Raw genomic sequence first — 25,253 nt, forward strand, 5'->3', positions numbered from 1 at the left:
TGCACCTAAATATCCATATGACACCAATTAAGTTTTTTTTTTTTTTTCCTTCATGTTTACATCCAAACCCAACCATACTAACCAAACTCGATCTTTATTGATTCTGATATCGGTTTTACAAAATTAAGATTAATCATATGAAATTTGAACGAAACCATTATGTTTTATCATTATTTCTTTTATTTTACATTACATTAGTTTTTCTACACTAATTTTTTTGGTATGTCAAGGTATCATCCGCACACAACTCAGGAGACTAATCATCTCACAGTAATTGAGATACATTTAAGATTTGTTTTTAAAGAGAATAGGAGGGTTTTGGAAGGATGAGATTAGAGGAAACAATAGAGAAATCGTTCAAATTTTTTGACTAGAGAATGATAATTAATACATATAATTAATGTATTTTTAACTCTGAAAGTATTATTTTTTTGAAGAAGAAATTTTGAAAGTATTATAACAACATAGATTGGATTTGAAAAACTTGCATGACCTCCCCAAACCCTCCAAACTCCACCTCCAATACAATTTGTTAGTTCTTTTAAATAAGAGGGATTTTGTATTACGAAAAAAACTAAACCCTCCAAAACCCTGAACTCTCATAGCCCTCCATTATTTTCACATTTTCCTTCCTTTTTTGCAAACCCTCCCCTCCCCTCCCCTAAACCTCAGAAATAGAACCTTCAGGAATTGGCCTCATCCAACAAAAGTTTTTCCATACGCACCGACCACCGAAAATTGAATCTTGATTTAAATATATTTTTGACCAAATACCTCTTTTAGTCTTTATAGTTTGATAATTCTCAAGTTAGTCCTTTAAGTCTCAAAAGTTTTAAATAAGTCCTTTTAGATAATAAACTATTTCACGGTTATCCATGTTGTCATTCTCCGTTTAACTGATGCTGATGTGGGCATTAAGTTGCTGACTTGGATCAAAACGATGCGTTTCAAAGGCTCCAGGTAGTCAGAATGTTGCGTTTAATGGTCACAAATGATCATTTATAGAGCTAGAAAAGCAACTATTGACAACAAGAGTCTTCTTTCTAGCCCTATAAATGAACATTTGAGATCATTAAACGTAGCGTTTTGACACCCTGGAGACTTAAAACACAGCGTTTTGATCCAAGTCATCAACTCAACAGTTAAATCGACATTAGTTAAACGGAGACTGACAATAGGGGTGACAATGAGATTGTTTATCAATTAAAAAGACCTATTTAAAACTTTTGAAACTTAAAGGACTAACTTAAAAATTTTGTCAAACTAAAATGACCAAAAATGGTATTTGGTCTTTTTTCTTAACAATATACATTACTTTTAACTAATTAAGAGATATGTATAATGTTATGAAAATAATTAAATTATGTATGGCCTATAAATATTTTAGAAAAGATAGTAAAAGATAAAAGAATACTTCCAGAAAAATTGATTAGAAAGGGAGAACCATGAAGTATTTCTTTAATACACGTGACCACACTACTTCCTCTGTTTTAAAATTGTTATTTAAGGTTTTTTCACGTATATTAAGAAATAAAAAAAATTGTCAAAAGGCATAACCATTTTACTAACCTGCCCGTAATAGCTATTGGTTTATTTTCCATATAAGTAAAATATATGACTTTGAATCCAGAAGCCCTAGCTCAACTGGTAAAATGTCGAAATTTTTAGGTCGGATGCCATGATCGGGGTTCGAACCCCGGTACTCCACTTGTGTGTGTGAGTTTACAATGACTTTGTCATTTCATCTATTAAAAAAAGTATATGACTTTGAAATAAATTAATGTACACAACATTAATTAGAATGTATAATTGTAAAAGTTTATATTGAAAAGTGAAAAAAATATTTTTACTAAAAAATTATTTTAAGAAACTATTGATTTATTCATTCAAAAAAATTTATTTTTACTAAAAAATACTATGGAGGGAGTAATAAATTATGTAAAATGCTACTAGAACAGCAAGTTTTTGAAAACATAGCCAACCTATTAATATTTTCCAACCTAGGGTCTGTTTGGGAAACCTCAAAAAAGAGCTTTTAGCTTTTAGCTTATAGCTTATAAGCTCGTTTGACAAAAAAAGCTCTGTTTGGTAACACTTTTTCACCATGAGCTTATAGCTTATTTCACGAGCTTATAAGCTATTTTTCAGAAGCTATTTCAAGTAGCGTTTGAGCTTATAGCTTATAGCTTCTCACTTTTTCTTCCAATTTTACCCTTATTATTTCATTTAAATTGTATTTTTATCCATTATAATTTTTATAATAAGCTATGTAATAAAGACTATTATCCCTTTATTCCAATTTTTGTATATACATCAGCTGGTTTTTTTTTTTTTTTGAAAAAGTATATACCTTCGTTTTTTTTTACGAAACAAAATACTATTATTCTATTAGTGTTACTTTTTTTTTTTTTTGAGGTAAGTGTTATTTTCTTTATTCTCTGTTATTAGTATTACTCTATTAGTGCTACCTTTTTTTTTGTTATTGAGGTAAATGTTATTTTCTTTATAAAGTGGAAACACTTAAATGATAATAAATATAAGATAAAATTTTAGTGAATAAAATTTAATTTAATTTATAATACATAGGATATATTAAATTAATAAATTTAAAGTATTTTTTTAAAGAAAAATTAGTTTACAAAATTACAAATACTTAAATTAATGATATAATTTTTATTATGAATTAAGAATACCCATTATGTCATTTTACATTTATCAGCTAGTTGAACCGCTATTTTTACCAAACACTTCAGTTAGCTTATCAGCTATCCGCTATTTTTACCAAACAGAGCCCTAACCTCCACTCCTCGATGTTGAAAGTTTGACCAAAATATTTACAAAACAACGCATACGCATTTTGTGAATTTGCCAGAAACTTCCTTCACGTACGATATATCTCAAAAATTAGAAATATAGATGCCACTTGCCATTAAATTTAGAAATTTAAAATCAAATAAACTTGTTAGCGAAAAAGGTTAACTTGTGAGTAAATGAGTCTTTATCGCTCCAACTATGTTATTTTTCCTAAAAAAAAAAATCACTTCTATTTTAAGTTCTAATGAAAAGATTTATAATAGGAGAATCTTAGTTAGCTTGTAAGCCTATCAAATTCTTTTAATATTGTATTACTTTATCAATTAGTAGAACTTATGAAATAAACCCAAATATAGAAAACAACAACCACAGGCAGCGATGATAACTCGTGTTTATTCCACACTCAAGTCAAGAGAAATTGCATAAACAACGCAATAAATTATTTGAGGCAAAACAAGAGACCAAGAAAACTTGTATTTATTTGTAAAAAAAACACTAACCCTTTCGTCACTGGAGCAGCGGTGACCGGATGGGATGCATTTGCGGAGGAAGAGGACGGAAGGACAGAGTTTTGTTGCGGTGAAGACATGGTGATGACGAAAACGGTTAGAGAAGAGAAATGAATTCAATTTTGTGTTACTTTGATAGACTTTAATTTGGATTAAATACCAGTTCAGATTGATCATATTCACCACTTTATGGATCCGCGTAACAAACAATTCACAAAGTATTTAAGGAAAAAAAGCAATTTGAACATGTGAGGAAAACCAATTACATGACCTAACTTAGATGCATTTTAGAATTTCTTATGGTTTAAGTAAGATAAAAGAAAAAATAAAAGAATACGATACGATTCATAGCTAGAGTTACTATTATTTGACCTTCTTAACTGTTATTGGTATTGTGTGTGGAATGGATTGAAATAAAATTGGGAGAGTTTAAGTAGCATTTTATGTACACGTGGTGGATGGCCATTGGATATGTTCTCTCATAGCCACAAATTGCAATTCTATTACTAGTACCACTTCCATTTATTTGTACCAAAATAATTTAAAATCAGAGAAAAATATAATTTTTATTATAAAACTCGTAGAATAATAACAAAAATAGAGAGAATAGAGAGAAATATTATTATTCTCTAGTGTACTATCAAATGTACAAATGAGCTATATTTATAGGGAAATGAAGTAGAATTTTGCTCTTCATCCAGCACATTCGTTCGCGCCCTGAATGTTTTTCAAATATAACCCTGCGTGAGTTAAGTCACGCTGCGTGACTTAACTCACACACCTCACAAGTTCTGCGTGACTTAAGTCACGCACCACTGAGCCTCTACGCGAGTTAACTTGCGCAAGTTGGCCGGTGGTAAAAACTGAAGCACAAACGTTTTTGGGACGGTGGTCAATGCTTTTGATTGGTTTTTACACGTTTTTTTTTTAGTTTTTCACACGTTTTTGGACCTCACTAAGTGCTATCTACCTTATACCACCTATAAAAACCTCACATACTTCCTCTTTTCCTCACATTTTCTCCTCCCACTCTCTCCCCCTCTTTCTCTTCTTCTTCTTCTTTGTTTCTATAGTCTCTAGGGTCTTTATACCCCTTTAGGTAAATATCGGTGGCTTTTGGGGGAAGTAGTGGTCCGTTAGGTTGGTGAAAAAGACATCATCCCTTGAGGTAAAAGTAGGTTTGCTTCCTTTTACTCCAAAAATCTTTTTACCGTGAGTAAAAAGAATCATCATGGGGGTATAAAAGGAACCAAATTTAAATTTAACTCGAGGTATCTTGATGTCGTTTTCCCCAACAGGACAGTTCACTATTTTCCCCAAGAGTTATTGGTATATACCGAAGAGGGTAAAATATATGTATTAATTATTGTAATGTTTGAATCATATTAATAAAATGAGAGTTATATTTATTAATTTTGTTTTTTATTTATATTCATTTTTGCATTTATTTTATGTTTATGATTATGTATTGAATCAATAAAATCAAATTTATTTTTTAATTTTGTATTTAATGAATAAATAAATTAGAATAAAATCGAATTTATTTTAAGTGCATAAATAAATTAGAATAAAGTGACTAAATAATTTAGAATAAAGTAAATAAAATATTTTAGAATAAAAAAATAAAGTAGTTTATGGATTAAGCTCAATAATCTAGTAGTATGACCCATTAATCCATTTGCTATTTGGACATCCACTATTAATATTTATAACATTCTCCCTTGGAAGCTCATTGAGGATATGCCTCATTAAAATCTTACTAGAGAAAAACTTAGTGGAAAAAAAAAATCCAGTAAAGGAAAAATAGTACAATAACCATTTTGTGTGTGATACTTTGATTCATTAAAAACCTTACTAGGAAAACTCAATGGGATAAAACCATGGATAAGGAAGAAGAAAAAAAGAGCAAAACACATTGATGTTTCCCCCTCATAAAGACAATCATATTTGAGAGGAAAAAAAGTCAAATAATATTTGTTATAGAAACTCAAAAGTTTTAATTGCAGTGACTTTGTTGAAAGATTTGGTTTGTCTTCTTCATATTAGCATTGCTTGAGAAGTTCTTCCTATTGAGTTGTTGCAAGAGCACCTTTAAGAAATCAACAAGTTTCTTGTATTTGTAAAATCATCATCTTTAATAAAAGATCATTCTCCACTTCATTGATTATGTTGTTTCTCTAAGATACAAAACGTATGTTTGACTTTGTTCTGATGACAAAAATAAAATACCACGATACATATAATTAACAAAATACATTAATGTCCTCGTTTGAACTAAAATATGATCTTTAGGACCGATTCAAGTAGACTTTTTTAATTTTTTTTTTTTTTAGAGAGAATGATCTAATAATTCCGAGTTCTGTAAAAATACGAAAAATGAGAGAAAAAGAAAAGTGTGGATCTATCTAGAACAAAGCCGCAAGCAAGACAAAAAAAAAGGGAAAGAAAAACACCTACCCCCAAAAATGCATCTTCTGAGTTGAAGAAGTATAAACAAATTCACAAATAAATTCCAGTAAAATGGCATTTCTAAGGTCAATAGCAACAACAGCAACTGCGATTTCAACCTTAGCTTTTTCTTCTTTATCTTCTTCTTTCTCTCACTCTCATCATTCTCCAAACACTGACTTATCTTCCAATCCCAAATCCAATAACTCCTTCCGCCTCGTCAAAACATTCGCTACATCTCCTTCACCTCTTCTAATGGACCAAAACCTCTCTTCTCAGGTACCTTAATTATTTATTATTCATTTCTCTCTTAATTACTTAATTACAGCATCTAATCATTTTTTATTTTATTTTCTTTCTTTCAGACACAAACCGATCATGATGTGTTGCCTGAGTTACTGGTTAGTTTTAATTAATTCTAATTTCTAATTTTTTGTTTAGGTTTTTTTGCTATGCTAGATTAAATACTTAGTTAATATATAATTTTTTTTTTATGTTGTAGACGGAGTATATGGTGGATATGAAATGTGAAGGTTGTGTTAATGCGGTTAAGAATAAGCTTCAAACGATTCATGGTACGTGTTTTTGTTTCAGTTTAAGTGATTATACCTGCTTATGCGATACTTCAGTTATTCGGTGAACCTAAGAAGTAAATTTTTTCTTATAATAGGAACGGAGGGAGGGTGGGAGGGAGTATTATTTAAGGTATTAGAATTTAAGCTATTAGACATTGTTTGGATAAAGATTTTAATTTTCAGCTTATGCCTTATAGCATAAGCTCATATCTTATAACCTCATATGAATAAGCTATTTCTATTACACTAGATAAAATAAAATAAAATTTGTTTCTGTATAAGCTATAAGTTGTTTTCATGAGCTATCTTGGAGAACTTGTGGAAATAAGCTGAAACAGCTTATGAACATGTCATAAGTTCTCTCAAACAGTCTCACAAATGCTTATGTGCCTATGATAGCTATGATAGTAGACAAGTTCAAGTAAACCGATCCAAATAACTTCTGCTTTCAACGTGCTTGGGATCATTAAAAACATTGAACTAAATTTTATTTATTTGATTTGATCACAAATCCTATTTATTCATTTATAGGAATCAAGAACGTGGAGGTGGATTTGAGCAATCAGGTTGTTAGGATTCTTGGTTCAACACCGGTAAAAACCATGACTGAAGCTTTGGAGCAGACTGGTAAAAAAGCTCGATTAATTGGACAAGGAGTGCCAGAAGGTTCACCATTCTTTTTTTTTTTTTTTTTGCTTTATCTTGATTTCTGGTTACAAATTCTATGATAGTAATCTTAATTTTATAGATGAATTTTGAGTATGACCATTCATTGTCTTGGCTTGCTCATGAATTTCTGCCAAATTGAAGGTTAGGACAGTAGTTTAAGGCTGGCCTCAGATATTTTAATTCTTAAATTTTATTTATTTGCATGACAATTGGAGTATAATATTGACAAGTGTGAGTATATTAGTCTGTTCATGTTCACTGTGACCACGGTCTCACTGATGCATATCTTGTTTAAAAAAATTACTTTTAAACTGAGTTTGTATTTCATACGCTCCTTTAAACAGCATCTCTGCACGATATTCATTTTCCTAGCATCCTTTTATGTATGTCACGTAGAAATTCTTTTAGTGACCCACACTATCAGTCAGACATGTTTATATTATTAGTCAGACATGTTTTCTGCATTAGTGAGACCGTATATTATTATTATGAACTAGAAATTCTACCTTATATTATTATGAAGGAATATCAAATAGATCACATTGTACCTCTCATTAACATTGAAAGTGTTCCTGCCTGGTGCTACATTATCATCAAACCTGGTTTCCTTTTTCATTTGTCTTAGCTTATTGTTTTGATTCCATTGTCTAACAAACACAACATACCCATCAGAGGCTATTACACCTAGGTTCAACAATTTTTGAATAATTTTCCACTGACCTAATTTTTTTAATGTTTGCTATATACCCTGTACTGTTACAGAGACATTATTTCTTTTGGTAAATGAATGACAGTTTGGTGATTGGAAATCATCTTATCTGGGATACTGTTGTCTTTCTATTATTTATTTCTAGCTTGCACCACCCTTATTCTTTTTTAGTCTCTTATTATTTATTCTATTTATTTTGTGGTATGTCAGTTTCTTTTTACTGAAGCAGTTGAAGACCTAATGTAGATATATTTTTTTTTAATACTTGTGATCAATTGCTAGTAATAATAGAGTAGACACAAGGAAAACTAGATTGCTATTTTCTTCAAGCCCTTGAACATTTGATCGTATTAATTTTCTTGGAATCTAATTGTTCTTCAATGAATGTGACCTATTGGGTGTTTTTATTATACAATGAAAGAAATTGCTTGGTTTTTCACAGCTGGCAGCATAGTTTGTCAGAAAAATAGAGTTGCAAATCAATGTGGTATTCAATTCATGAATTTACGATGATTTGTCCATTCACCCATCCTAATCTCAACACGTTTCCCCTTCTGTTGTTATAGGAACTTGTCTATATGCTCTCGTTATTGACCTAATATGACATGAGGTTATTTTTGCTTTGACTGCAGTAGATGCTAGATGATCTGTCAATTTTCGTTCTCCTTATAATATCTGTTTAGTTGCATGATGTGTCTTGATTTAGTTGCATTTATTTATTGTTGTAACACTCGTCAAACAACTCAAATTCAATCAATTTTTTTCATGGTTTCAGGCGTCTTATACTCCTATCTGTACTGATTTCACCGAATCTTTCTTTTGCTTTACAGACTTCTTAATATCGGCAGCTGTCTCTGAATTCAAAGGTCCGGAAATTTTTGGTGTTGTTCGCCTGGCTCAAGTAAATATGGAACTAGCTAGAATTGAAGCAAACTTCAGTGGGCTCTCACCAGGGAAGCATTCTTGGTCTATTAATGAGTTTGGTGATTTGACTAGAGGTGCGGCAAGCACCGGTAAAGTGTTCAACCCGTTAAACGAGGAAAACACTAAAGAGGTTTGCTTTTTCTATACCTTCTGGACGACTTCTGTTTTGCCGTAAAAAATTGCTTTTAAGGATTGATGTCTGGTATAAATGTTATTTATAAACGCTAAAATGGATTGGAGATTTATAAAATTGCAGAAAGTGAAACTTTTAAATCATGAAGGATATTATGAAAATTTCATATGATGTATTAACGTTTTAAACTTCTGATTTTGTTGAGTTGGATGGATTTGGTTTTAGTTTTAGGCTTTGTTTGGTAAAAATAGCGGATAGCTGATAAGCTAACTGAAGTGTTTGGTAAAAATAGCAGTTCAACTAGCTGAAAAATGTAAAATGACATAAAGGGTATTCTTAATTCATAATAAAATTTATATCAATTAATATTTAAGTATTTGTAATTTTGTAAACTAATTTTTCTTTAAAAAAATACTTTTAAATTTATTAATTTAATATATCCTATGTATTATATATTAAATTAAATTCTATTCACTAAAATTTTATTTTATATTTATTTTCATTTAAGTGTTTCCACTTTATAAAATAATTGAATGTAACAATATACAATTACCAGAAAGTATTATTATTATATGTATTATTCATGATAAATGGATGTAAATAATTTCATTTAGTTCAAAATAACGAAATTAAAATGTAACACAACTAATGGTATATTTTTGAAAGATTAATCAGAGAATAAAGAAAATATAACTGAAAGTATACTGTTTCGTCAATTTTTTTTAAGGTATATTGTATAAAGAAAATTACAAGGAAAGGCCAGAGAATAAAGAAAATAACACCTATCTCAAAAAAAAAAAAAAGTAACACTAATAGAGTAATAGTATTTTGTTCCGTTAAAAAAAAAACGAAAGTATATATTCTTTCAAAAAAAAAAAAAAGGTCAGCTGGTATATATATTAACAAGGGCCGGTAATATTTTCCCCAAAAAAAAGGATAGTAGTATTTATTACGTAACTTATTATAATAAATTGTAATGGATAAAAATGGAACTTAAATGAAATAATAAGGGTAAAATTGGAAGAAAAAGTGAGAAGCTATAAGCTATAAGCTCAAACGCTACTTGGAATAGCGTCTGAAAGATAGTTTATAAGCTCGTGGTGAAAAAACATTACCAAACATAGCTTTTTTGGTCAAACGAGCTTATAAGCTATTCGCTATAAGCTCTTTTTTTGGTCTTACGAAACAGACCCTTAATGGTTGAAATTGATATTTTGGCATTTATTAGTCTATTAACCATTTCTAAGTAAGGGTGATAAAGTTAGTGATACAAAATCAATTCAAAATCTATTTTCTAAAATGAGTTTAAAATCAGAGTTAGTTCATAAGCTATCGTTAACAATTTCAAACACAACTTAAGGAGGTTGCTTGATTGTATCTTCAGCCACTTGGTGACCTGGGAACACTAGATGTGAACGAAAAGGGTGAGGCCTTCTTCACCGGGGTCAAAGAAAAGCTAAGAGTGTCTGATCTTATTGGACGAGCTGTTGTGTTATATGCAACTGAAGATAAATCAGAACATGGTATAGCTGCTGCAGTGGTTGCTAGAAGTGCAGCAGTGGGTGAAAACTACAAAAAGCTCTGTACATGTGATGGCACCACCATATGGGAGGCAAGCGACGCAGATTTTGTTCCTAGCAAGTTCTGATGAATTAATTTACGGAAAACAGAATATTGTAATTTATTTGTCTTACTGTGGCTCTCCAGCATTTCAAATTTGGAAAAGCTCTTGTATTTGTATACCATTTTGAAAACAATGTGTCTGTCATATACTTGTTACATAAATTATACTAGTAGTTATTTTATGGACTGCATGCTATTTAAGATAGCTTATTCAACTCCCTCCATTTCTTTACAGTTATTGTTTTAGAATTTAGCTGATTCAAAATTATTTGGTAGTGAGGATACGTATTTGTTTCGATATGTCGCTACAAGATTCTCCGTAAATGAGAAATTGATTTTAATATTTCTCAATTACTTAGGAATAATATTGACCACATTCCTTGGCTTAAAATTTCTTGCGCTCCAACATTTAAAAGTTGTGATCAATCCCAAGAATATAAAATATTGGAAATTAGTTTTACACCCAATCAAATTTTAATTGCAATTGTTCCAATGCCTTTTTCAATTCCAACTTTGGAAATGACTGTTATGTTTAGCTCTTGTAAAAGATCTTGATTTATATAAGTCATGTGGTTTGTGCAACCACCGTAAATAAGTCATGCTTTTGAGAATTTGTTAGTTGTAAAAGTTGACATTGAAATAGTTTATTCCTCCTCCTCTTAATGATCAACAATGATAACATCATCTTGCTGTTTATGAGACTTGCATAGCTAGATACCGAAATGTTGAAAGAACCGTGAGCTATCAGCAATGAAAGCCATCTTTTGACGAACAAATTAACATTAAAACATATAAAATGAAAGGCAATAGTGACTTGTCGCATTCACACTATTGTTAAAGACTAACTGCTACAATAGCAAGACCTCTTCCATATGATGTGGTCTTAGAATTTGGGTTTTTCACAAGTTCACACGCTCAACACTATTGATGTGTGGATCATGCAGTGAATGATCTAATCCACATGTTCTGTATTATTTTAAATACATCTCTCGCATTCAGTAATATTTTACTTAGTGGACGATATGGTGAGTGAGTATTGCAGTTTTTTCCCAATAAGTTATAGAAACAATAAGAAGGAGCTAGACATAATAATAAAAAAATGAAAATTACATGCAACAAATCATCCAAAGCAAAGTCTCTCTCTCCAATAATCTCTCCTGTTTTTAGTCATTTTGTAAAAAGTCTTTGCTCTGCGTAGCATTACAATTAGGTTGCCAAAGAAGGCAATAATCCTTCATTCTTGGCCATTTCTAACAGTGCAACAGCCACCAGAACCTTGCAATCTGCTGTTGTGCGCCAAAGGTTCTTGTATGGTACCACACGCACCTTAATCAGCTCCCCATGTTCACGAAGGCCAGTCTCTTTACCTTGGAGATGTGTGATGATCTCTTTATCAACACGCTTTCTGCAGAGAAAGATACTGATCTCTTCGTCACATCCTCCCTAAGTACACCGAAAAAGAAAGAGAATAAGAAAAGCAATATGCACCAATTTTGACAGCTAAATGTATAATATGAGACTAGTAGTGAGATAATTTCAACAATCTAATAGTATAACTGTTAAATATTTTAGTAGTCAATTCATTTGATACAGATCTTACTTAAATCTAGAACGTAAATTTCAATTAATTCATGGGTCAGTGAAGATTTATATGCAATTCTGCATGATTTACTATTAGTACTCAGATCAGCCTAAAACGACCAGAAGTTTAACTGCGTGCTCATTGATTGTTAAATGCAATGTTTAAATGTAAACCAACAATATCATGATTCTAAACAATACTCATATTTACCATGCAGAAGTATTGCAATGCATAAGACTATTATTAGTTCTTTAATTATTATTATTTTTTTTAAAAAAAAAAAAACAACTATAAACAGAGCGTAGATCATGAAATTCGCAAAAACAAAGAATGCAATGAGGTTCGCATGCAAAAAGCTCAATATATACAGGAGAGGGGAAAACTGTGCTTCCAGTTGAAGAGTCCAGGAAAGCAGTGAGGTCAACCATGTCTTCTACATTTAGCTTGATGCCTGTCTCTTCTTCAACCTGTCAGAGTCACAACTTCACAAAGTTATGAATAGTATTGTGAATGTTGTTATTTCAATAAGGCAAATAAATATGTTTGGCTTGCAACTAAAAGGCCACTAGTGATGCAAATGAAATAGGCACTTTCATATACTGCTAGAAAGAGTAAGATAGAAATAGACCTCCCTAACTGCTGTGCCTACAATATCACCCTTGTCATCGTCCAACATTCCAGCAGGCAATTCCAAAATAATTCTTCCCACAGGAACTCTTGCCTTATAAAAATATCCAGCATAAGAATAGGCATGAAATGAAATTCTAGATATAATTGGTTTGGTTTTTTATACAGAAAATATTGTTATGGTTGTACGATATCATGTAAATATAGTGAATACCATAATATTAGTCATTTAGATTTATTGTATATCAGTGTACGCGCAATGCACATTGCTTCATTTACTTATTGTTTTTTTTTTTCTCAACATAATATCTAATGAGAGGCAACTCTGATCCTTAAAAGGTAAGCAACTTTGTCACCGACTGACCACTTACAAACAAAATATCTGGCACAATGCAATGATCGTATTGTAATATCTCTGATGAAGTATGTAATGGATATTCTAAGGGAAATGTGTTTGATGAATACTAAACTTGTTAACAATATTATAGATTCTGATCCAAAAATTCTTTGGATCAGGCGGAGTCACTTTTAGCTCCAGTGTGCTACAAAATAAACACAAACAAAATCATTTCACTGTCACCCTCTCTTATGTCTCCTTTATTTTTAGTGTGATAAGCGCCATTTTTTTATTGGCCTAGTGTAATTTGTACCTTAAAGTAAAAAAAAACGTCATGAAAAGGTCTCATCTATGATAAACAAGAGTCACAATAAATCATGGCACACTCAAATGTTGATTGGCAGACACTACTACTGCTGGGATACCCACCTCTGAGTATTGTATGTATATTCATTAGGGTAACGTTAACTGCCGGAAAAGCAATAAACAAAATGATGATGCCAAGTCAAGAACAAAATCCTAATATAGAGACATGACAACGGCTAGTTGTGAGCTGATATGCCCAACATAGTTACCGTGGGAGCTTTGATTTAAGAAGGTTGTGCAGATAACACTAATTTGAGATAATCAAGTTGTAGGGCATATCGCCTGATGTCTAGTGATTTAAGTGAGGACTAAGCAAAGTGAGATAGATTACCAATTCATTATAGAGATCATTTCATCTAAAAACATCATCACTGGTCTTATTATTTTAAATGATCAATTACCAGATGTCTAGTATGTGTGTGTGTGTGTATAACAAACTTGGTGTATATGATCTATATGTTTTGGTTTAACAGGGAAGTACTAGAAATAATGTACATTTTTTTTTTATAGCAGAAATAACGTGCATATGTTGATAGGGTAGTTACAGTAATACAGTAACATTAATATTAATCTCATTTATTGTGAGACATACGCAAACACAATAAAGCGCTGATATGCAGTACACACAGATTCAGTCACATGCGTACTCGTCTTTATCTTTCTCAACAAACATAGAAAGAAGATTGCAAGAATCCAACATATACCTGTTCAGTAAGAACAGCATAAGTCTCACCCTCTGATTCCAAAAGTATCAGCATAGCCACAGCTGGTCCTCTTGCAAATACAATACCTGGAACCTGATCATGATTTACTTTACTATAAAAAGAAAGAAATCAGCATTAGGCGTACTAAACGTAGATAAATAAACTAATAAATATATGGTATAACACATCCTGGGTTCCAAGGATTTGGATCCTATGACAGATGTTTGCAAATTTGATACATGTATAATAGACATCTCAAATCCCTCATGACTTCTAGACAGAAAAATATGTGTGGGCATGTGATGCCCTTTCAGCGTATGGAAATCACATGTCCCTGCATATGATACCCTCTTCGTTTGACATTTAAAATTTCTAAGCGCAACAAGAAGCACCAGACATTCCTGATTGTACTCAACATGGGAATCCTAAATATTTATGCATCGACTTATATCCAGGATGCCTTGAAAGGTAAGATAAATATGAATAAATTTTTCCTGAGGAATCCACTCTATATATTGTAGCACAGCAATAACCAAATAATTAAGCAGGGTTATACTAAAGCATGACGGGAAAGAACAAGAACCAATTCCACCAATCAACACCTTTATTTAAATAACTGTTTTTTTTTTTAGATTGGCAAATATTAGTGGTTAACTTGTTAGGGAGAGGGGAAAATTTTAGTAGCAGGGATTGAACTCGGAACCTCCTAGATAAAACTACTTTGGTGCCCCAACACATACCACTTGGCCGCTCCTTTGGGAAACTTTTATTCAAATAATAACAATAACCATAGTCATTGTTTAAATAACGTTGGGAGATCCGGATAGGCCAATATGTATGCGGACACGGTTCTTAGCTCAGTGAAGTGATTAAGACATGAAAATTCCTCAATAGACTAATAATGAAAACATGTTATGCAAATCATAGGAAACCTTGTTCCCTGTTTCTTTGTCAATAATCTCAGCTATGAACTTGAGAAATCCAATGCGCTTTCCAAACATGTCTACTCCCTGTTTATACCCAAAAAAATCCACCAAATTTTGTTATTATGATTGTAGGATACATGAATGAACAGACCAGGAATATCAATTGAATATCCTTTTGATTGAATAGACATGTCAACAGTTCTCGAAGCCTAAATTATCAGAAACAGTATGCTTGTTGATAGTTAGAAATCACTTAAAACTATGTTTTCTTGGTTATGTTTTTAGAAGAAAACATCGAAAGAAAATACCTATCTTGACAACATCAAATAAGTTTCGCTCGACAGTAAGGATCATTAGACGCCATAATATTGTATCATGACACGTGGCTTCATATATGATACTAAGCTATACTATACTATACCACTCTATAATTTACAATAGTTTTGTATATCAATTTTTTTTTTTCTCTTAAAGATAGAGATTATAGTATTCTACATCATATATTATAACTGAATCACCTGAATTAGAACTTGTCTCAAAGTCATTGTATCATTGGCTAGAATCCCATTCTCTGTTTGCAAATTATGCAACCACTGCTTGAATAAAGATGAATCAATAGCACTCCTACAATAGTTTTTTTTTTTTTTTAATATTCTAGTTAATTTTAAAATAACTAGGAACATGTAAATGACAGTAATGTATGGTTCAATTAACATAATAAATTTAATTTTCAAAATTATAAAGTGTAAAGTAGAAAATGTAATATGAATGACCAGAAATCAGAAGAGGAGACACCGGGAGCAGCGAGAATGTGAACGGGTTCGGATTGTTTACTCGGAAGCGTGATGGAGTGAGTCAATGACGGTGACTCGGTCGACGACGACATTTTGTAGAAGAAACCGTTCTTCTTCTTCTTAGGAATCAAATTGGGAGCGTGAAATGGTTTTAAATTTTTCAGAGCTGCAGATATAGTGCGAACTGTCACTGCCATCGAAGAAGCTTAAGCTTCTGCGTTAGCAACTATAGAAGGAGAAGAATCACTTCGTTTCTTTCGTTACACGTGTTCATGGCTTCTATTACAATTTTTTCTACTCACACCCTTTTTTTTTTGTTACACTCAAATTTACTTAAAATTGTCTTTTTATATCAAAATTTTTTAAAATTTTGATTTCATTCGTTGTTACTCTAAAATTTCATCATCTTTCACCTACAAACAATCACGAATGTTCTATCGATTTCTATAAGAGATTTAAGAGTAAATCAAAACATCTTTCATTCATACTATATTATATATAAGTAATTGAATTTCTTCTTTTTGTACAATGATATTAGAGTTTATATTTTGTTCAACGTTATGTTATGAACTCTGGTGCAGTACGCACTCGTTAACGTTAATTAACATTATTGAAGTTAACTTAAATTTAGTTTAAGTAGGTACATGTAAACGTAGTTTACATAACCTACTTAAACTGAGTTTACATGTACCTACTTAAAATAAGATTATGTATAATTATTAAACAAGGTTGAAGGGTTTAGAACAAAATTTACTTTTTAGTATGTACGTTTAAACTCAGTTTACATGACATACTTAAACTCAGCTTACATAACCTACTTAAACTGAGTTTAACATTAAATTAGAGTAGAATCAAGTATTCTCCATCATTAAAGCATGCCTTTCTTTTCCTTTAGATTTCGTTTTACTCAATTTCGATTACAGTATAATCAAGTCTTCTCCATCGAAGGGAGAAATTTTGCTTGGAGAAGTATGATTTTGGAAGAGGAAAGAAGGAAGAAGCATTTTCTGAGTTTTGGAAGAAGAAAGAAGGAAGTGACGTTAGTTTTCTATGTGAATTTGTAAATTAAATTTTATTTAATGGTAATTTTGTCATTTTGAGATGTAACCATGAATACATGGGTGTAATTAGAAAAAGACCTTAGCGGAAGTTAACTCCCCGTTGACCTTCAAAGACAGTTAATCGACGCTCGGTAAGTCTCTCAATGGCAGAAAACTACTGCTGATCTATTCCAAACAACGGCAATAGTTTTGTCGTTCTTTCAAAACAAAAATGAATTTCTCCCTCCAATCTCAATGAAATTCAATTTCTTCATCTTCAAGCAAATCAAGTTTAACTTCAATTCAACCTCAACTACAAGTAAGTGTTCATGATCATTTTACATTGGGAAATGTTAGATTTTTATTTTAAAGTTGTGAAATGCTGGTTTTTTAAGGTTTATGAAATTGCAACTTTTTTTGGTAGTTAAGATCAAATACTTAGAAATTATACTATAGATGTTGATTAGGGTAAGTTTGACTATAGTGTGCTAGTTTAGAGATTAAAATAACACAATAAACCCATGATGTATATGTTGAACTCCAAGTGTTTAATTAAATGTTTCAATGAATTGTTTATTGATTTTTTTTTCATTGTTTTTTGTTGTTGTGTAGATATGTCTTACACCCCAAACAAGCGCCGACTTGGCAAGGAGACGATGATAAACAATACACGCCATGAGAGAATGGATCAGAACCCTCTTAAAAGGGGACGCATATGTAGGAGTAGCACAGAGGGAATGTCCTAGACGAGTGCATCCTAGATAGTGGAATCTGATCCAAAGAAACAGGGTTAAAAACAACAGTTGATTTAGTGCAGTAGGGATCACTGTAGGGATGTTATTTGCCAAGATCCTCTTCCATTAACGACCCACGTTGGGGGGGGGGGGGGGGGGGGGGGAATCGGGGTTAGAATATTCTAGTCCTTAATTAACCATTAACATTGTCTTATCATTTTGATTCTAAATTAACCATATAACTATTATTTAGAACATTTTGGTCCTTAATAAATTACTTAAATACTTAACTGCATTTTATCCAGAACATTTTGGTCCTTGATAAAACAATTGTCTACTCCCTACATCTCATAATAACTGAGTCATTTGCAAAAAATTATTGTCCCGAAAAAATTGACTTGTTTCACATTTCAATACAATATTAATTACTTTTTTCCAATTATAACACTAATTAATATTACTTTCACCACTTCCAATTCAATATATTCTACTTTGCATTTATGATAAAGAAGAATGCATCAATAGTTTATAAGGGCGCACTCAAACCCATTTTTCTCTCTCTTTCACTTATACACTTTTTCTTAATAAGTGTGAAATGAGTCAAGAGCATAGTTAAAATGGAACGGAGAGAGTAATATCTAAGACATTACTCCCTCCGTTCCTTTTTAATCGTCACTTTTAGAGAAATTTTTTGTTCCTATTTAACTGTCGCTTTCAAAGTTCAATGCAACATTAAATGTAGTTTTATCAATATTATCCTTAGATATTTATTGCGGAGTGAGAAACATATGATGTGAAATTTAAATCAATAAGGCTATTATAGTAAAAGTAAAAAACAATTGTATCAAAAATAGTAACATTTATTGATTGTTTTGGTTTGTGTAAAATATTGAAAAGTGACAATTAAAAAGAAACGAAGGTAGTATAATTTTATTTGTCTAACCTCTCAATAATTTCTTCAGTATATAAGTTTTGTAAGTTGGAAGACTAAATTTTAAAAATGTCACAATTCAAACTCTCTTTGTGATCATTTCATCCGCTTCAATGGAGATGATACCCGATCCATAAAAAAAAATAGCAACAATTTCATGCGGTTCTTCTCTACTACATCTTGTTATACATAACCTCTGTATATAATACAAACTCTATACCAATATACATACATTGAAAATTTCAAACTACTACTCCCTCCGTCCTAAATTGTATGACGTTTTAGGCATTTCACACGTATTAAGAAATTTAATTAATTTTGTGTGAAAAATAGATATTATGAGTTGTTTTACAAAATTGTCCTTAATAAATTGTATGGAAAAGATAAATTAAAGAATTGAAAGAAGAGAGAGAGTAATAAATAATTAAGGATATAATGGGAAAAGTAACATTAATGTTTCATTGGTATTTTAAAGCGACATATAATCTGAGATAAATATTTTTTCCAAAGCGACATACAATTTGGGACGGAGGAAGTATTACCTAAAATTAAAATCAACGTGGAGTATGCATTAGTCTTGCCGTCTCAACTCTCAACATCGATAGTGCAGTTAATTCAATTAAATAATTACAGTAGTATTTTATTTATTCTCTTTTGAGTTGATAGTAAGCAACCAAATGGCATAATACTGACTATATTAAATTGTTACTAGAGTCCTCCGTCTCTCATTCACACAGACACTTTGACTCCCTAGGATCATACAAAATCACGATTTTGGTGGATCATGAGATAGGCCTAAAATTTCTGAGCAGTAGTCAAAGGTCTTGCACGATAAAAAAAACCACACATTCAAACCCAATGGAGAGGTTTCTTCTTTCTAAAATTTTGAATCAAGCATCGACTAGAGTTGATTAAACATATTTGTTGACCTCCTTCATCACCGAAAAAATAATACTCCGCTTAGTTGTTGCACTTCTCCAATTCCAAGACTCAAATCTTCATTGAAGAATGATTCAAACTATGTAAGAAAAAGAAAGACTTAATTAATGTAAGATAGTTTGACAACTATTGTATGATAAAAGTAAAACCAATCTTTTTTTGTCAGGTAGCCTAGTGGCTAGAGCTCACATAATTTAATTGTGGAGAAGTGGGGTGTCCGGAGTTCGAACCCCGACCCTTGCATATAATATGCAATATCCCTACTAACTGAGTTAAGCTCATGGGAATAAAATCAATTTTTATTACCGTAAGAAATGTAATTGTATTTTCAGCAAAGAAGTTATACTATTTAATTTTATCTAATTTAAGAATATACGTAAATTTTAAAATGGTTTAAAATAAATTTTATCTAATTTAAGAATATACATATATTTTAAAAAGGTTTAAAAATTAATTGCACAATTTTTTTTTACATAATTACTATTTAATCAAACACGAGCTGAATTAACAGCCCATTTTTAATAGGTCGGAAATCAGTGCAAAAATAAAAAAAATCTCACCATGTGACATCATGCTAAATTTTGCTTGCGTTACTTTTTTTCCACAAGAGTTTTACTCCGTTGATATGCTCTTTAGCTATTTTAAAAAATATAAATACATTACACAATGATGTCAAAATTTATAGATACAAAATATGTAATAAAAAAGTACAAAATCAGGTGAACAAAAACTTCAAAGGATCATACAAATGACAAAAAGACATACTCTTTTTTGTCTCTATTGTAAGAGAAAATACACTTTTAAAGTTCATTTAATAAAACAAGAGAAACTAAATTTTTAAAGTTCATTCAATAAAAATATATATGATATATATTAAATGAATCTAAAAATTAAATTGTAACTCAAGCGACCTTCAACCTTTATATTTATATACACTCATGTATATAATCCAATCACTATATAACAATGACTAGAGGCGGTATTAACTAATCGCTACAAGCATGTTTCATCTTAAAAAAATCAAGAGGAATGATATTTGGACAATCAATTGCAAACAATTTTAGTGACAATTTTTTTTTTTTTTTTTAAAAATTCGATATCTGATTCAAGAACCGACTAATCTGATAGACCAATCTGACCACCCACTTGCAGGGGTCCCATTTAAAGTTAGATCAAACCTTATACCTTGATAGGAACAAAAGAGAAAGAGAATGAAAGTACAATGAGAGCATGAGAAAGAGAGTTGTCACAAAAATTATTTAAAAATAATTGTTCAAATATCATTTTCAAAAATTAAATAGCGTTGATCAATAAAATAAAAACGAAAAATACTAACAATTGTCTTTATGACATTTATTAAAAAGACTAAATAGAAAATATTATTTGAAAATGATGATACATTGAACACATTAAAAATAAAAAATAAAAACAAATTTCTAAATATAAAACTAATAAATTATTTTTATTTTAAAATCCTTGATCTAACTAGCAAAACCCAATAAAAAAGAATGAAAGATGAGAAATGAGAGACACAAAGGTCAAGAGGAAAGAAAGCATCCAATCCAAGCATTAATAAGGTATCCCCCACTCATGACTCATCGCCGACACTCAACCTTAACCAAACCATGTGCAAATACCTGCACTCTCTATTCTAACCTATCTTTTCCAACCCCAAACATGGCCCACCATTTCCCACAGTAGAAGAATAACCCCTGTTTTTATATTCCCCCACTTGTTCCCATTCTCATCCAACCCTCACAAACCTCCCTTAACCCCAAATCTCAATCCTCACCATCCAATCATCATCACTATCACCACCCCACCCAAAAAATAATATTAATTAATAACACCTCCTTCAGTCTCCCCAATCTCAACTCTTTTTCAGTCTCACCCTCAGATCTGATCAAACCAAAACTATATGTTATTACATTTATAACAACAATTTCTTTCATATTTCATTTTTACTAACTTTTTCTTGCAATGGTGGAAGCACAAACATGGACAACAAGAAGAATGAGCAACCCAAGATTACACACATTAGACACAAACGACCAATTACAATTAGACATACCACAAACACCACCAAGTGACCAAAGAAACAATGGATCCAACATCAACAACAACAACCTAGTAACAACTTCACTTATAATAGCATCATGGTATTTTTCAAACATAGGTGTTCTTCTCTTAAACAAATATCTTTTAAGTTTCTACGGTTACCGTTACCCTATTTTTCTTACAATGCTTCACATGCTATCTTGCGCCGCTTATTCCTACGCCGCCATTAACGTTGTTCAGTTTGTTCCTTATCAACAAATCCACTCCAAAAAACAGTTTCTGAAAATATTTGCTCTTAGCGCAATTTTCTGCTTCTCAGTTGTTTGTGGAAATACCTCATTGAGATATTTACCTGTTTCTTTTAACCAAGCTATTGGTGCAACCACACCATTTTTCACCGCGATTTTCGCGTTTTTGATTACTTGTAAAAAAGAAACTGCTGAGGTTTATCTTGCTTTGTTACCAGTGGTGTTAGGGATTGTTGTTTCAACAAATAGTGAACCTTTGTTTCATTTGTTTGGGTTTTTGGTTTGTGTTGGTTCAACTGCAGGGAGAGCTTTGAAGAGTGTTGTGCAAGGAATTATATTGACTAGTGAAGCTGAGAAGCTTCATTCTATGAATTTGTTGCTTTATATGGCTCCGTTGGCCGCGATGATTTTGTTGCCGGTTACTTTGTATATTGAAGGCAATGTGTTTGCGATAACGATTGAGAAAGCGAGGAGTGATCCGTTTATTGTGTTTTTGTTGATTGGGAATGCTACTGTTGCTTATTTGGTGAATTTGACTAATTTTCTTGTGACTAAGCATACTAGTGCTTTGACTCTTCAAGTTTTGGGGAATGCCAAAGCTGCTGTGGCTGCTGTTGTTTCGGTTTTGATATTCAGAAATCCAGTTACTGTGATGGGGATGACTGGTTTTGGGATTACAATCATGGGTGTTGTGCTTTATAGTGAAGCTAAGAAGAGATCTAAAGGTGCATCTCATTGATGTTGGATTGGTGATTGGTGAATGTGATTATGGATTCAATTTTTTTTTGGATTTTCATAAAGGCGTAAACGGGTATTTCTTACTTGCTTCTTATTATTGTTAATTGTTTGGGAAGTTTTGATTTTGATTCAATTGTATCTCTGTGGAATTGGATTTGATCGGATCAAGTTACAACAATTGGACTGTATAGGAAGAAGCTGAGAGGGAAAGGGTTATTTAGTTATGTTTGTTTTTCTATTGCCGGCTGTGTAACCATATAAAGTGCTCGCTTCGATGCCCTTTGGCAACATACATTAATGATTTATAGGAAATATAAAGCTACATTGTATTTGGTGAGGGAGGAAAATTCTCCTTTGCTTCATTTTGTTAATTACATTGTCCATTGTTTCATTTCTGTCCCTTTATTATTTGCTATTGTGAAAGCTTGCTAGTTTTAATTTTGATTCATTTGAGTGCTTAGAGTTAATTGCTTATATGATTTGCTGCTTCAGTTGATAGGCGTCTAGGACTAGGTTTTCAATCACCGTTGTGTCACAATATTTGATATTGCGGTAAGTTGCAGTGTAATGTGCTTGATGATATAATCTAAATTTTTTGTCGTGTTGCGGTCATGTTGACTAGGAAACCCATGATTTTACGGTTACAATTGCACAGACAGTTTTCCAGAATTCAAACTCCGGGTTTGTTTCTTTGTGTTTATTTGTTGATATTGAATTGTATGTTCTTTTTGTATTGATTTGCATTTCATTGCAATTAATGAAATGATCACTAAACTCAAGCCTCCAACTTTTTTTTTTGTTCCTGTGATTTATTATCTTCAGCTATTCAGTTTCAATTTCAAATATATTATTTTTAAAATGATAGTTTTGAGGAAGAATAGAGAGTACCCTGAAATTTATCCTAGTAGATTGCTTAGTCTAGACATTTGCTGATCAATATTTTGCAAGTTAAAAATGATCATTCAAAGAAACTTCCAAGAACAGGACACTTGTGAATGCATTTGATTTTACAGAAATTCAATTGACAGAGTCAAGTTTAGCTAAATTTAGTAATAGTTTCACAGTGTTGAAAGAGTCAAGTTTAGCTAAATTAGTATAGTTTCACTGTCTTGACAGAGTCAAGTTTAGTTAAAATAATTCAGCAGTGTTGCGAAAATGCCGAGACAACCGAACCATGGGCGGATTCGGTGCCAGCCACCATAGGCAACAATTGCTATTATATCTACCATGTTTCTGCTATTGTGCTGTATTTATATAGCGGGTTTTTGGTTGATCGCCGCAATTTATCATCCATCAATGATAACACTGATTTGCATGCCTTTAGGACAAACGTTGCTCAATTTTGAACAAATTAAGTTGGTAGTAATTTATTTAGTTCCTATTAGAAGGTATAGTTGTTGGTTCTTGGGGTGAATATACATGCCTATTACTACTATTAGTATTTACTATTTTTAACCGACAGTGCAAATTTATGCTTTTTTTTTGCTTTGATGCATCAATGGTGGCTGCTAACTTAGTATAACAGTGACATCTCTGCAAAGACTACATCTATGCAATTTTCACCTCAAGGTAGTTCATACTTTAACACCATCCACTATTCAAGGCATTAAAAAATGACATTCTGTCCTTGCTTTTGGCTTAATCTCTTGAAAACTGGCTGCTTGCTAGTACGCTATCTTTGTCTAAGGGGTTGTTGGTTGGATTGTAATTGTATTAATGTGTCTTTATCAATACAGAGTATTTGAAATCTTGGCTGTTTGAAAAGCTAGACATTCGGCGGTCTTAATATACTGTCGCTCGTTGGTTGTTTTAGGACTAACATTATGGACCAGACTTGTGTACTTGAGTAATGTTAGGTGTGTAGTGCTATCACTACAGTTTTGACCGCTTTGATTACGTGTGACTTCTTACCAAAAATAAATAGTAAATAAATTAGTACATTGTCAATTAATTGAACTTGTTTGGGTAAACAGACATTGTCATCGGTTTGAAATGTCTCAATTAACTAATAAAAAAGTTTGATGATCAAAATTACTAACTAAAGAGACACTTTAAGATGGATGAATGTATTTGTAATTTTGATACATTTAACAACTATAAAAACAAAGCTTCATATATTTAGGACGTAAAATACTTATCCGTCCAAAAATTAGGGAACAATTACTCGAGTTTATCTGTGATGAGGAAACAATTCATAACCAGGATTTATTTACCTGAGCACTAAATAATAGTCTAAGAACCATTTTCCTCCGAAGAACTGTGGGTGAAAACAAAAAATCTAGTGCTAAGTTGTCATTTTTAATTTTAATTTTTCTTAGAAGATTTGTAATTGTATTGTTTGCGAGAGATTTGATATGAGATTTTGGTTCTTATTGTATATTATCGAAATCAATTGAGCAGTGGTGAACTGTAGAAAACAAAATTTAATGTTTGCTATTCTTTTGGTTATCAACTTACATTTTGGTGTCTAACAATTAATCTATCAAAATCCATTTGTAAAACAATGAATAATGTAAACACTTCATACTCGCTTAAGTAAAACAAAAGAGTGTCATTGTGAGTTTAGCTTATTTGGTATGGACAATGCATAATACATGCAATGTCCGGGGTTCAAACCCCGGCCACCGCAAAAAAAAGTAAAACGAGTTTCTCTTGCGATTTTAATTCATCTAAGGCTAGAACAGGAAGTTGCTTCAAATCCAAATGGAATTCGGATTGAGAATCAGTGATTTTATGATGGAAAAGTCATTGTAACATTGGAAAAAGATACATAGACACACCAATGTCATACACCCTCTTATACCACCCATGACATGGCAATGAAT

General features: G+C 31.7%; 3 protein-coding genes across 4 annotated transcripts; 2 read left to right on the forward strand and 1 right to left on the reverse strand.

Moving 5' to 3' along the window:
• The first annotated feature begins 5,660 nt into the window (after window positions 1–5,660).
• LOC11407925 (copper chaperone for superoxide dismutase, chloroplastic/cytosolic) lies at window positions 5,661–10,620 on the forward strand. Its single transcript, XM_003608727.4, has 6 exons — window positions 5,661–6,050; window positions 6,137–6,172; window positions 6,274–6,346; window positions 6,878–7,012; window positions 8,555–8,778; window positions 10,166–10,620. Exons 1-6 carry the CDS (start codon window positions 5,844–5,846, stop codon window positions 10,427–10,429), a joined length of 939 nt encoding a protein of 312 aa, XP_003608775.1. The 5' UTR covers window positions 5,661–5,843; the 3' UTR covers window positions 10,430–10,620.
• Window positions 10,621–11,461: 841 nt separating this feature from the next.
• LOC11426348 (nudix hydrolase 14, chloroplastic) lies at window positions 11,462–16,032 on the reverse strand. 2 transcript variants are annotated; one of them, XM_003608728.4, is made up of 7 exons: window positions 15,720–16,032; window positions 15,465–15,570; window positions 14,953–15,030; window positions 14,021–14,113; window positions 12,615–12,707; window positions 12,355–12,453; window positions 11,462–11,847 (listed from the first exon to the last, which is right to left on the reverse strand). In XM_003608728.4, exons 1-7 carry the CDS (start codon window positions 15,935–15,937, stop codon window positions 11,611–11,613), a joined length of 924 nt encoding a protein of 307 aa, XP_003608776.4. In that variant the 5' UTR covers window positions 15,938–16,032; the 3' UTR covers window positions 11,462–11,610. The 2 variants fall into 2 exon arrangements, with proteins under 2 accessions (XP_003608776.4, XP_039688961.1); XM_039833027.1 differs by having other exon boundaries at window positions 15,465–15,539; window positions 15,720–15,896.
• Window positions 16,033–21,012: 4,980 nt separating this feature from the next.
• LOC11410697 (probable sugar phosphate/phosphate translocator At1g12500) lies at window positions 21,013–22,819 on the forward strand. Its single transcript, XM_003608731.4, has one exon. The coding sequence runs from the start codon at window positions 21,365–21,367 to the stop codon at window positions 22,427–22,429; it is 1,065 nt and encodes a 354-aa protein (XP_003608779.2). The 5' UTR covers window positions 21,013–21,364; the 3' UTR covers window positions 22,430–22,819.
• The last annotated feature ends 2,434 nt before the right edge of the window (window positions 22,820–25,253 follow it).

This window comes from Medicago truncatula, chromosome 4, assembly GCF_003473485.1.
Source record: "Medicago truncatula cultivar Jemalong A17 chromosome 4, MtrunA17r5.0-ANR, whole genome shotgun sequence".
Classification (NCBI taxonomy): Eukaryota; Viridiplantae; Streptophyta; class Magnoliopsida; order Fabales; family Fabaceae; genus Medicago; species Medicago truncatula.